This window comes from Manis pentadactyla, chromosome 3 (assembly GCF_030020395.1).
Source record: "Manis pentadactyla isolate mManPen7 chromosome 3, mManPen7.hap1, whole genome shotgun sequence".
In the NCBI taxonomy this organism is placed as follows: domain Eukaryota; kingdom Metazoa; phylum Chordata; class Mammalia; order Pholidota; family Manidae; genus Manis; species Manis pentadactyla.
In genome coordinates, this window is record NC_080021.1 from 217567759 (window position 1) to 217580905 (window position 13147).

General features: G+C 38.5%; 1 protein-coding gene and 1 non-coding gene across 6 annotated transcripts in view; both read right to left on the reverse strand.

The window, feature by feature from the left end:
- SETX (senataxin) overlaps positions 1-13147 on the reverse strand; it is a 99049-nt gene that overhangs the window by 19253 nt on the left and 66649 nt on the right. For all 5 annotated transcript variants that reach the window (XM_036913476.2, XM_036913477.2, XM_036913475.2 and 2 more), the window contains 4 exons: positions 12914-13070; positions 5879-5980; positions 5568-5683; positions 3893-3964 (listed from right to left, as the gene is read on the reverse strand). In XM_036913476.2, the coding sequence (XP_036769371.2) occupies positions 3893-3964; positions 5568-5683; positions 5879-5980; positions 12914-13070 (447 nt within the window). The remainder of the gene's footprint in view (positions 1-3892; positions 3965-5567; positions 5684-5878; positions 5981-12913; positions 13071-13147) is intronic.
- LOC118926712 (U6 spliceosomal RNA) lies at positions 4609-4715 on the reverse strand. Its single transcript, XR_005030591.2, has one exon. It is a non-coding gene; the product is annotated as a U6 spliceosomal RNA (small nuclear RNA).

The window sequence follows — 13147 nt, forward strand, 5'->3', positions numbered from 1 at the left end:
AGGAGACTTCAACACACCACTCACTCCAAAGGACAGATCAACCAGACAGAAAATAAGTAAAGACAGAGGCACTGAACAATGTATTAGAACAGATGGGCCTAACAGACATCTACAGAACACTCCATCCAAAAGCAACATTCTTCTCAAGTGCACATGGAACATTTTAAAGAATAGATGTTATACTAGGCCACAAAAAGAACCTCAGTAAATTCAAAAAGATTGAAATTGTACCAACCACTTTCTCAGATCACAAAGGTATGAAACTAGAAATAAATTACACCAAAACAAAAAAGCCCACAAACACAGAGAGGCTTAGTAACATACTCCTAAATAATCAATGGATCAATGACCAAATAAAAACAGAGGTCAAGCAATATATGGAGACAAATGACAACAATGATTCAACAACACAAAATCTGTGGGACGCAGCAAAGGCCGTGCTAAGAGGGAAATATATTGCAGTACAGGCCTACCTCAGGAAAGAAGAACAATCCCAAATGAACAGTCTAAACTCACAATTAATGAAACTAGAAAAGGAAGAACAAATGAGGCCCAAAGTCAGTAGAAGGAGGGACATAATAAAGATTAAAGCAGAAATAAGTAAAATTGAGAAGAATAAAACAACAGAAAAATTAATGAAAGCAGGAGCTGGTTCTTCAAGAAAATATACAAAATAGATAAACTCCTAGCTAGACTTATCAAGAAAGAAAGAGAGTCTACACACATAAACAGAATCAGAAATGAGAAAGGAAAAATCACTACAAACAACACAGAAATACAAACAATTATGAGAGAATACTATGAAAAATTATATGGTAACAAACTAGATAACCTAGAAGAAATGGACAACTTTCTAGAAAAATATAACCTTCCAAGGCTGACCCAGAAAGAAACAGAAAATCTGAATAGACCAATTAGCAGCAAAGAAATTGAATTGGTAATAAAAAAACTACCTAAGAACAAAAACCCTGGTCCAGATGGTTTCACTGCTGAATTTTATCAAATATTTAGTGAAGACCTAATACCCATCCTCTTTAAAGTTTTCCAAAAAGGAGAAGAGGAGGGAATACTCCCAAACTCATTCTACGAGGCCAACATCACTCTAATACCAAAAGCAGGCAGACACCACAAAAAAAGAAAATTACAGGCCAATATCCCTGATGAACATAGATGCAAAAATACTCAACAAAACAATAGAAAACCGAATTCAAAAATACACCAAAAAGATCATCCATCAGGATTAAGTGGGATTCATCCCAGGGATGCAAGGATGGAACAACATTCAAAAATCCATCAACATCATCCATATCAACAAAAAGGACAAAAACCACATGATCACCTCCATAGATGCTGAAAAAGCATTCTACAAAATTCAACATCCATTCATCATAAAAAATCTCAACCAAATGGGTATAGAGGGCAAGTACCTCAACATAATAAAGGTCATATATGATAAACCCACAGCCAACATTATACTGAACAGCGAGAAGCTGAAAGCTTTTCCTTTAAGATCGGGAACAAGACAAGGATGCCCTCTCTCCCCACTTTTATTCAACATAGTTCTGGAGGTCCTAGCCACGGCAATCACACAACACAAAGAAATAAAAGGCATCTGGATAGGCAAGGAAGAAGTCAAACTGTCCCTGTTTGCAGATGACATGATATTGGTACATAAAAAACCCTAAAGAATCCACTCCAAAACTACTAGAACTAATATCTGAATTCAGCAAAGTTGCAGGATACAAAATTAATACACAGAAATCTGTTGCATTCCTATATACTAACGATGAACTAGCATAAAGAGAAATAAGGAAAACAATTCCATTCACAATTGCATCAAAAAGAATAAAATACTTAGGAATAAACCTAACCAAAGAAGTGAAAGACCTATACCCTGAAAACTATGGGACACTCTTAAGAGAAATTAAAGAGGACACTAACAAATGGAAACTCATCCCATGCTCTTGGCTAGGAAGAATTAATATTGTCAAAATGGCCATCGTGCCTAAAGCAATCTATAGATCCAATGCAATCCCTTTCAAAATACCTACAGCATTCTTCAATGAATTAGAGCAAATAGTTCTAAAATTCATATGGAATGTCAAAAGACCCCAAATAGCCAAAGCAATCCTGAAAAAGAAGAATAAAGCGGGGGGAATTACACTCCCTGACTTCAAGCTCTACTACAAAGCCACAGTAATCAAGACAATTTGGTACTGGCACAAGAACAGACCCATAGACCAGTGGAACAGAATAGAGAGTCCAGATATAAACCCAAGCATATATGGTCAATTAATATACGATAAAGGGGCCATGGACATACAATGGGGAAATTACAGCCTCTTCAACAACTAGTGTTGGCAAAACTGGACAGGTACATGTAAAAGAATGAAACTGGACTATTGTCTAACCCCATACACAAAAGTAAACTCAAAGTGGATCAAAGACCTGAATGTAAGTCATGAAACCATAAAACTCTTAGAAAAAAAAATAGGCAAAAATCTCTAGGACATAAACATGAGCAACTTCTTCATGAACTTATCTCCCCAGGCAAGGAAAACAAAAGCAAAAATGAACAAGTGAGACTATATCAAACTAAAAAGCTCCTGTACAACAAAGGATACCATCAATAGAACAAAAAGACATCCTACAGTATGGGAGAATATATTCATAAATGACATATCTGATAAGGGGTTGACATACAAATTATATAAAGAGCTCACACACCTCAACAAACAAAAAACAAATAAGCCAATTAAAAAATGGGCAAAGGAGCTAAAAAGACACTTCTCCTAAGAAATTCGAAGAAATTCAGATGGCCAAAAGGCACATGAAAAGATGCTCCACATCGCTAGTCATCAGAGAAATGCAAATTAAAACCACAATGAGATATCACCTCACACCAGTTAGGGATGGCCAACATCCAACAAATGTTGGCGAGGATGTAGAGAAAGGGGAACCCTCCTTACACTGCTGGTGGGAATGTGAACTAGTTCAACCATTGTGGAAAACAGTATGGAGGTTCCTCAAAAAAACTCAAAATAGAAATACCATTTGACCCAGGAATTCCACTTCTAGGAATTTACCCTAAGAATGCAGCAGCCCAGACTGAAAAAGACATATGCACCCCTATGTTTACAATAGCCAAGAAATGGAAGCAACCTAAGTGTCCACCAGTAGATGAATGGATAAAGAAGATGTGGTACAAATACACAATGGAGTATTATTCAGCCATAAGAAGAAAACAAATCCTACCATTTGCAACAACATGGATGGAGCTAGAGGGTATTATGCTCAGTGAAATAAGCCAGGCAGAGAAAGACAAGTATCAAATGATTTCACTCATCTGCAGAGTATAACAAAGCAAAAACTGAAGGAACAAAACAGCAGCAGACACACAGAACCCAAGAATGGACTAACAGTTACCAAAAGGAAAGGGACTGGGGAGGGTGGGTGGGATGGGAGAGATAAGGGGGAAAATGGGGCATTACGATTAGCACACATAATGCAGTGGGGGGGACATGGGAAAGGTGATATATACAGAGAAGACAAGTAGTGATTCTATAGCATCTTACTATGCTGATGGACAGTGACTGTAATGGGGTATGTGGGGGGGACTTGATAATGGGGGGAGTCTAGTAACCATAATGTTGTTCAAGTAATTATACATTAATGATATCAAAATTAAAAAAAAATTCATTACTAGGCTAAAGAAGTAAATGTACATGTAGTTTACACCACTTTCTCTACTTTCATATATGTCTGAAATTTTTCAAAGAACAAAACTTTTAATATAATTGAGAAAAAGCCCATAGGGTTACTAAGCTATTTCATGAAAGGAAGGAAAGGAGGGAAGGAGGGACGCCTGGAAAATGAAATGTGGATCACTTACCTCTTTAAGTTTAGAAGCAAGTTCCTGCCTTTCTTTTGATACCATTGCAATATTTTCATCTAATTCTTGTCTCTGGAAAGAATTAGAAATGTCATCATTAAAATTAAGCATTTTAAAATGCTTTCTAATAGAATGCTTCACATTTCAAAAGGGTGAGCCTCTATTTTTTTTTACTAATGAAAAATTCACTATGCATCCAGTTTGTTTTCTCTTCACCAGAAAAGTCCTAACCCTCTTTCTTTATCACTGCATGCAGAGAACCCAGCGAAGTCATGCCGGCTGCCTCAGCATTCTCTGTATGGCCAATAGCTGACTGAAGCCTTACACTGATGGTGGCCCCTCATGCACAACCAAGCCCAAAAGAGCACTTTCTGAGTCATAGGCAAATGTAAGCTCCTGACAGGATGTGCCAACAGCCTTGTGATCAAGTCTTCCCTGCCTCCCAGCACCTTCCCCTCACACACCCCTTAACTGAGACCGTTCCCCATGGGGCTGACCAAATCCTGCTCTTCTGGTTTGAATTTCCCAATCCAGCCTTAGTCTGGGAAGCCCAAAGCTCTCTATTCCCCTGGGATCCTCATAAAGGTGTGTGCCTGTTCCTGTCTCTAGATATGCACTCTGCCTTCACCTCCCCGGTGCTTCCTCAAGGACCTGTGGGTAATAAACTTCTCTATTTCAACTTTTCTTGTGATCTGTTTCTTTCTTTCCTTTTTTTTAAAAATATGGAACGCTTCACGAATTTGCGTGTCATCCTTGCGCAGGGGCCATACTAATCTTCTCTGTATTGTTCCAATTTTAGTATATGTGCTGTTGAAGCGAGCACTTGTGATCTGTTTCTTAATGGGAGCTCACCATCCAGTATGTATATACCGTGCTCCATTTAAAGTGTTAATTTGATAAATTCTTAATACTGTGTAAGACTTGGTTTTGTCCAGTGCATGCATGTATGCTGTTCATGTCTGCTTGGCATTCCACTTGCTCATCATTCCTCCACTAATTTCTAGGTGGTTCAACTGAGGTTATCAATCACACCCCAATTATTCCTCTGGCCACAGTGATGAGCATTTAACAGGTTTTCTATTAGCTTGGATGATGGAGCCCAAAGATGCTGGCACTCACTTTCTGGAGAAGAAATGTCTGACACACAGAGGTGGAGAAACACCACCACATGAGCCTCTGGATGTAGTCATGCTGAAGCTGGTTATTCCCAGATTTCCCAAGTGTATGAGCCAGCTGAATTCCCTTTTTGTCTAACTTAACCTGAACTGAGTTTCTTTAACTTGCAACTGAAAGATCCTTAATGAGTTCAGTAAAGCTTTAATGAGGCAGGCAACAGCAAAACTACACAGCCTGTGAACTCGTATCTGTTTTAGTAAATAAAGTTTTATTGGAACAGGCCACATCAATTTGTTTATGTATTATCTATTGCTGCTCTTGTGCTACAACAGCAGAGCTGTGTAGTTGAGAGAGGCCATGTGGACTGCGAAGTCTAAAACAGTTACTATGTCTCCCTTTCAAAAAAAGTTTTAACTCCTGATCTAAGGCATACCACTTTTGATACATTTTTATACACAAATGATGCTATTCCTCAAGGAAAGAATGGCATCAAATATGCACCTACTAGTTTGTGTACTAATGAGTTGTTCAGAAAATTAATCAAGAAATGTGTAGCTACCTGTATTTCCCTTCCACCTCGGCATAAAGCACGCTGGCGGGAAAGTTCGTCCAGCTGATTATCCAGATATTCTTTTCTTCTATGCATCTCCTGAACATGAGAAGGTAAGTCTTTTTCTTAAAAAATAAAAATAAAAAAAGAATTATATGCTAATTCTAACACACACACATATGCATACACAGTGAGAAGAAAACTAGTTCTCAAAGCTAGACTATTTGAGAGTCTCCAGATTTACCTTTAATGCCCAAGCCATTTTCTAACATACAAGAGGAAACAGAAAGAACATGAGTATGCACTTCTTTAATACTTACTCATTCTGCGGCTAACTTGGTTGTCCAAACTGAATTTTAGGACCTCATTATTAATAGACTTTATTGGACCCACACGCACTAAATTTATATCTCCACAGTTTCCTGTTGATAAAAATCACACCTAGAGATTAACAAGGACAATGCCAATCTCTGTACATAATTACCTATTTCTAAGCAAATATATTAACAATCAGAGAAGGGGGCTAACATGAACTATCAGTCACCAGATACCTGAAGCCCCGCTAGAGGCTTCATACACATTGTTATAGATATCCCCCATAACAAAAACACTGTAAGGCAAGCACTCATCACTTCTACCTAATAAAGTTAGTGAGGTCACATGAATATAACGCTGTGGAGTTGAGATTCTATTCTAAGTACAGATTCTATTATAAAGGTAAACATTTTTTGAACTATGTTCCGTAAAACATTCCATGGTAAAATAAATTTGGGAAATGATGAGTTAAAATAAAATAGATTTCTTAACCACAGGATAGTAAAAAATACATAAAGACTTTTTTATATTAATGCATATTTGTATTTTTAAAACAAATCTTATTTGACCATCAAATCCTTTTCTGCATAATGTTCTGAACAAAGGTTTTGAAACCCTGCTCCACATTACACAGCTACTCCAAAATATAAGGGAGGGACACAAGATAATGGAAATTCTAGAGTATGGTAATCCCAAAAGTTGTAAACATTTAACTGGCTTATTAACCATTTTTATTATTAACCACGTTTTAAGCAAAACATCTTTATTTTAGGTTTTCACAATTTAGGTATTATTTAATCTAAAAATCTCCCACTATATCATTGGGCTACATGACAGCAATCAGACAGTGTACACGTATCCCAACGTGACCCATCCATCACACACTCATTTGTTTATTCTCTCTCTCCTACCAGTGAATCTAAGTTCCATGAGGAAAGAGTTTTGTTCTAGTCACTGCCTAGAAAATGATGGCTAGCATGTAGTAAGTACAGTAAATATATGTTGAATGAATGAATTATACAGTTGTCTACTACAACATATTTTTGTTCCAAGTTCAGCTCATTCTTCTAAATTTGAAACCATCTTCTTTGGCCAACATTTACTTGAAACATAAATTTCAAAACTGCTAACTTACTTGTTTCCTCCATCAGAAAGGTAAATGAGAATATCTGGCAATTCACCGACTATAAACACCTAGAAATGTTTCACAAATTATAACTGACATCATTTAAATTGCAGGGTGTGCTCATAGAATGCCAACAGAAATTCCTAGGGGCCGAAAACAAAGCAAAGGCTGAAAATCAAAGTTGAGAGGCGCCAAGCCTGTGTGGTTTCCCTGAGGAGCAGGGTGAGTGAGTGGTGAAGGCTGGTCACTGTCTAGGGGCTTAGGGTTTGTGTTTTGATTTACAGTCAATAAAGTGCAGGGGCTTAAAAATCTTTAGTTCTGTAGAGTTTGACAGATGTCTACACTGGTAAACTACTATTCCAATCAAGATAAAGAAATTTTCTACTAATGGGGGCTTGAATTTTAAAGCCCACCAGAAAGCAAAAGCGCCTGAAAGAGGAGGAGGGGTTTCAAAGAAGTCAGTCCATTTCGCCTGGACTTGGCTGAAAACAATCCACTCACGGGACCATCTGCCCAGCGGCCTGTGCCCAGTGCACAGAGAGCCTCACTTTAAGACGCAAGGAATGACAAAGATGACCTGACAAAATACAGCTGATATTTTAAGAACAAGACAGAGAACTTTATGCCAACATATTTGAAAATCTAAGATGCAGTGGAAATTTTTCTTGAAAAATATGATTAGGAAAACTGACTCAAATTTAGAAAATAGTCCAATAACAATTAAAGACATTTAGACAGAAGACAAAAACTAACCTGTCAAAAAATAGACCAAACTCCCCCCCTAAAAAAACAAAAAACTGAACAGACAAAAAACAAATTAACCTTCAAGAACAGATATAGACTCTGTGCCTTACACAAAATATTCGAAAGAATAAACAGAAAAATCCTCTCCAACTCCATTTTTAAAGTCTGTGTAACTGCAATACTAAAACTAGACAAAGAAATGATGAAGAAAAATTATGAGCTGGCCCCATTTATGAATACTAATTTAAAAATCCTAAATAAAACATAAGCCATCCAGCAGTGTGCAAAACATGACTAAGTGGTTTTATTCTAAGAATCAAAGATGTTTTAACATTAGAAAAACATTGTAATTTCCTTTTTAACAAATTAAAGAAGAAAAACTTAACCCTTTAAACAGGTGCAAAAAGAGAATTCATGCAATTAACTCAATGCCTGCTCATTCAAGATAAAACTACTGAAAGAGCCCTTCTTTAGCCTGATAAAGGGTAGGTACCAAGACCCAAAATAGAGCATTATATTAATGGTGAGATATCTGAGGCAGTTCCTTAAGGATACCCTGGACCCACTGGAAGTACTGAAAAAAGTGAAAATGAGAAGTACTGAAGAAGAAAAAATCTCTGATAGAAGATAACATTTCTCTCTACCCACCACTGCTCCCCCAACTTCAATGCCTCCCTCACCCATGGCTCTGGCCCTGCTATTCTGTGAACACCTAAAAAAGCGTTGGCCCTCAGCAGGAAGGCAAGTTAAACTGCAGGGCTGCAAGGGAGCTGCTCTTGGGCTTGTGAACTGGTACAACCACTTTCGAAAACAATGTGGCACACTCTAGAACACTGAAGAGGCAAAAATCCTCCAACCTAATTCTTTCTCTTTGAGGTATACAAATGCTAGACCAATGTTTTTATAAACTTTTTTGACCTGTAGTACACTTCACATAGAAACCTGGTACAGTCACACCCCTCACCAATGGACCAGGTTTCACAGACCAATACCTGGCCTCATTACATACCCTCTGATCTCTTGTCTCTTCTGTCCTGTTTCACCTTGTTTGAGTATGCTGGCTCTGGCCTCCCTACACTGGTTTTTACAATCCACCCACTGGTCACAAGCCACACAAACACTGCCTAAAGGAGAGCACGACTCCAAGTGTAGAGCACGACTCCAAAAGGGTCAGAGCGCAGTGTCTGGTGAGCCCCCTTTCCCGCTGAGGGGTGCACCAGCACGATGCATTTGCACACTGTAGTAATGAACATTTTTCTACCTGCACTGGAAAGCACATGCAAAAACAGAAAGGTTCGCTGCAATAAAGTTTGAAATAACAAAAAATGGAAAAGAACCTAAGTTTCTATCAACATATAATGAATAAACTGTGCACTCACACAATTACATACCCATTAGCAGTTCATATACATCTACAGTGCTGTGTACAATCATAAATCTCACAAACAACAGTGAGTGGAAAAGTTGCAGACTGACAAAGTATTTCAAGTTTCAGGAGCAAATGAATTCTGTACATAGGTAATATATATGTAGTAAAAGGAAAAATGTGTGTGATCCCTCAGAATTAAGGTGCCCCAGGATCCTCTTGTTAGCTGGGTACGGTGTGTGAGTTAAGTTCTGACCAAAAGAAGTACGCAGAGGTGCTCCCGGCAGTGTCTAGGAATTTCCTTGACAATATGGCTGCTTTGTTCCCTTGGCCTCTACCTCATCTTTTCCTCTCACTTACTGGATTTGATTACTGGAGCTGGAGCAGCCATCTCTGACCATGACGTACACTAGGAATGTAGGCCACATACAGTGAGGCAGTAAGATAAAAGGAGCCTGGGCCTCTGAAGACCTGGAAACCATCATTTGCCAATACCAGTCCTGAACTGCCCATTGCTGGGCTTTGATATAAGAAAGAAACTTCTATCATAGGTAAGCCACTGTATTTGGAGTCTCTGTTATTTGTAGCAAATCTAAGCCTAACTGATAAAAGGCACTGTCAAGTAGCCTCAAGGAATATAAAGTTTGGTTAGGGAAGCCTGAGTGAGTTCAAAAAAGACGAGTTCAGAAAAGCAGTCTAATAGAGCCATAAACACACTGTCAAAATGGGTGGTACAAAAAAAAACCCTAAAGACTCCACTCTAAAACTACTAGAACTAATATCTGAATTCAGCAAAGTTGCAGGATACAAAATCAATACACAGAAATCTGTTGCTTTCCTATACACTAACAATGAACTAGCAGGAAGAGAAATCAGGAAAACAATTCCATTCACAATTGCATCAAAAAGAATAAAATACCTAGGAATAAACCTAACCAAGGAAGTGAAAGACCTATACCCTGAAAACTACAAGACACTCTTAAAAGAAATTAAAGAGGGCACTAACAAATGGAAGCTCATCCCATGCTCTTGGCTACGAAGAATAAATATTGTCAAAATGGCTATCCTGCCTAAAGCAATCTACAGATTCAATGCACTCCCTATCAAAATACCAACAGCATTCTTCAACGAACTGAAACAAATAGTTTTAAAATTCATATGGAACCACGAAAGACCCTGAATAGCTAAAGCAATCCTGGAAGGAAGAATAAAGTGGGGGGATCTCGCTACCCAACTTCAAGCTCTACTACAAAGCCACAGTAATCAAGACAATTTGGTACTGGGACAAGAACAGAACGACAGACCAGTGGAACAGAATAGAGAGTCCAGATATTAACCCAAACATATACAGTCAATTAATATATGATAAAGGAGCCATGGACATACAATGGGGAAATGACAACCTCTTCAACAGCTGGTGTTGGCAAAACTGGACAGCTACATGTAAGAGAATGAAACTGGATCACTGTCTAACCCCATACACAAAAGTAAATTCGAAATGGATCAAAGACCTGAATGTAAGTCATGAAACCATAAAACTCTTAGAAAAAAACATAGGAAAAAATCTCTGGGACATAAACATGAGCGACTTCTTCATGAACATCTCTCTTCAGGCAAGGGAAACAAAAGCAAAAATGAACAAGTGGGACTACATCAAACTGAAAAGCTTCTATACAGCAAAGGACACCACCAACAGAACAAAAAGGCATCCTACAGTATGGGAGAATATATTCATAAATGACAGATCTGATAAAGGCTTGACATCCAAAATATATAAAGAGCTCATGCACCTCAACAAACGAAAAGCAAATAATCCAATCAAAAAATGGTCAGAGGAGATGAACAGACAGTTCTCCAAAGAAGAAATTCAGATGGCCAACAGACACATGAAAAGATGCTCCACATCGCTAGTTATCAGAGAAATGCAAATTAAAACCACAATGAGATATCACCTCATACCAGTTAGGATGGCCATCATCGAAAAGACAAACAACAACAAATGTTGGCGAGGTTGTGGAAAGGGGAACCCTCCTACACTGCTGGTGGGAATGTAAATTAGTTCAACCATTGTGGAAAGCAGAATGCAAGTTCCTCAAAAAACTCAATAGAAATACCATTTGACCCAGGAATTCCAGTCCTAGGAATTTACACTAAGAATGTAGCAGCCCAGTTTGAAAAAGACAGATGCACCCCTATGTTTATCGCAGCACTATTCACAATAGCCAAGAAATGGAAGCAACCTAAGTGTCCACCAGTAGATGAATGGATAAAGAAGATGTGGTACATAAACACAATGGAGTATTATTCAGCCATAAGAAGAAAACAAATCCTACCATTTGCAACAACATGGATGGAGCTAGAGGGTATTATGTTCAGTGAAATAAGCCGGGCAGAGAAAGACAAGTATCAAATGATTTCACTCATCTCTGGAGTATAAGAACAAAGAAAAAACTGAAGGAGCAAAACAGCAGAAGACTCACAGAACCCAAGAATGGACTAACAGTTACCAAAGGGAGAGGGACTGGGGAGGATGGGTGGGAAGGGAGGGATAAGGGGGGGTGGAGAAAGGGGCATTACGATTAGCATGTATAATGTGAGGGGTGGCACGGGGAGGGCTGTGCAACACAGAGAAGACAAGTAGTGATTCTACAGCATCTTACTATGCTGATGGACAGTGACTATAATGGGGTATGTGGGGGGAATTTGGTGATGGGGAAAGTCTAGTAAACATAATGTTGCTCTTGTAATCGTAGATTAATGATACCAAAAAAAATATATATTTAAGACAGGTTCCCTTGAGGAACCCGAAAATTCTGACCAATGGGCCGAAAATGCCTACAGATAAATAAGTTGCAAAACTACCTATCCATTCAGTAAATGATTCAAAATGTGAAAAAAAAAAAAAGAAAAATGGGTGGTATGAAAATATGTCTTAAGGTTAAGTAAAGTCCTTAAGGTTAAGTAAAGCCAGGAGTCCTCTATCATTTGTAGTAACGCTCTTCACCAATATGTCAATTGTCCTGAAAAAAGTTACCCTTGAGGTATACTCTCCATCTCTACTCTTCAGTTTCTCCTCCTATAAAACGTAGATAGTAGGGTCACTTAACACTTAGTTCACAGGATTATTCTGAGAACACTGGCACCATAAGCACTCAGTGACCATAAACGATGACTGCTCTAGCCTCTCAGTCACTCAGTACCTGCTAAGCCCCAAATGGGTGTCAGACACTGTTCTAGGCACCAGGGCCACTACAGTGAACAACAACAACAAAAAACCCTGGCCTTTGTGGAGACTATTACATTCTAGATACACCGAACTATCCAGGGTCTTCTTGCCTCTAGACCTGTTAATTGAGAATAACTTCTGTTACAGCCCTCACCCTTACCAAAGCTAACTCCTAACTGCTCTTCAGATTTCATCTTAGACATCATCATATCCTCTAAAAACCTTCCCCAACTCTCATGAGACTAACTCAAGGACTGCTCCAAAGCATCTGAAAAAACACTCACATTTGACTCCTATTACAAAACTTACAGCTTCATATAATTTATAATTGTGCACTGATCCACCCCCTTCTACTAGACTGTCTCTTTGAAGGTTTCACTGTTGAAACCTCAGTACTTAGCCCAGCGCCTGGCACACAGTGAATGCTCAGAAATATTTGTTAAGTGAATTAATGAGTGCCAAAGGACCACAGCCCTGAGAACAAGTTACTCCCAGAGCTGGCTTGCTCTCTGCCATTCAGAGTTGCCCACACTCAACACTGAAAACAGAAAAATTAACAGTCTATGTAAGTGTCATACCCAAAGGATTCTTCTTGTCTTTACACTTTTCTTTGAATTCGAGGATGATTTTTTTCATAAGTTCATCCACAGCTGCATTGGAAGGTGCACACACAAGGACTCGGTTTTGTTTGATTTTGGCATTGGAGTTAACATCTGAATGCCCCTTCCTCTGGCTCTATAATTTGCGCACACACACACACACACACGAAACAAACAAACACAAAATACTGATGAGCTTTGTTATGCAGTTTT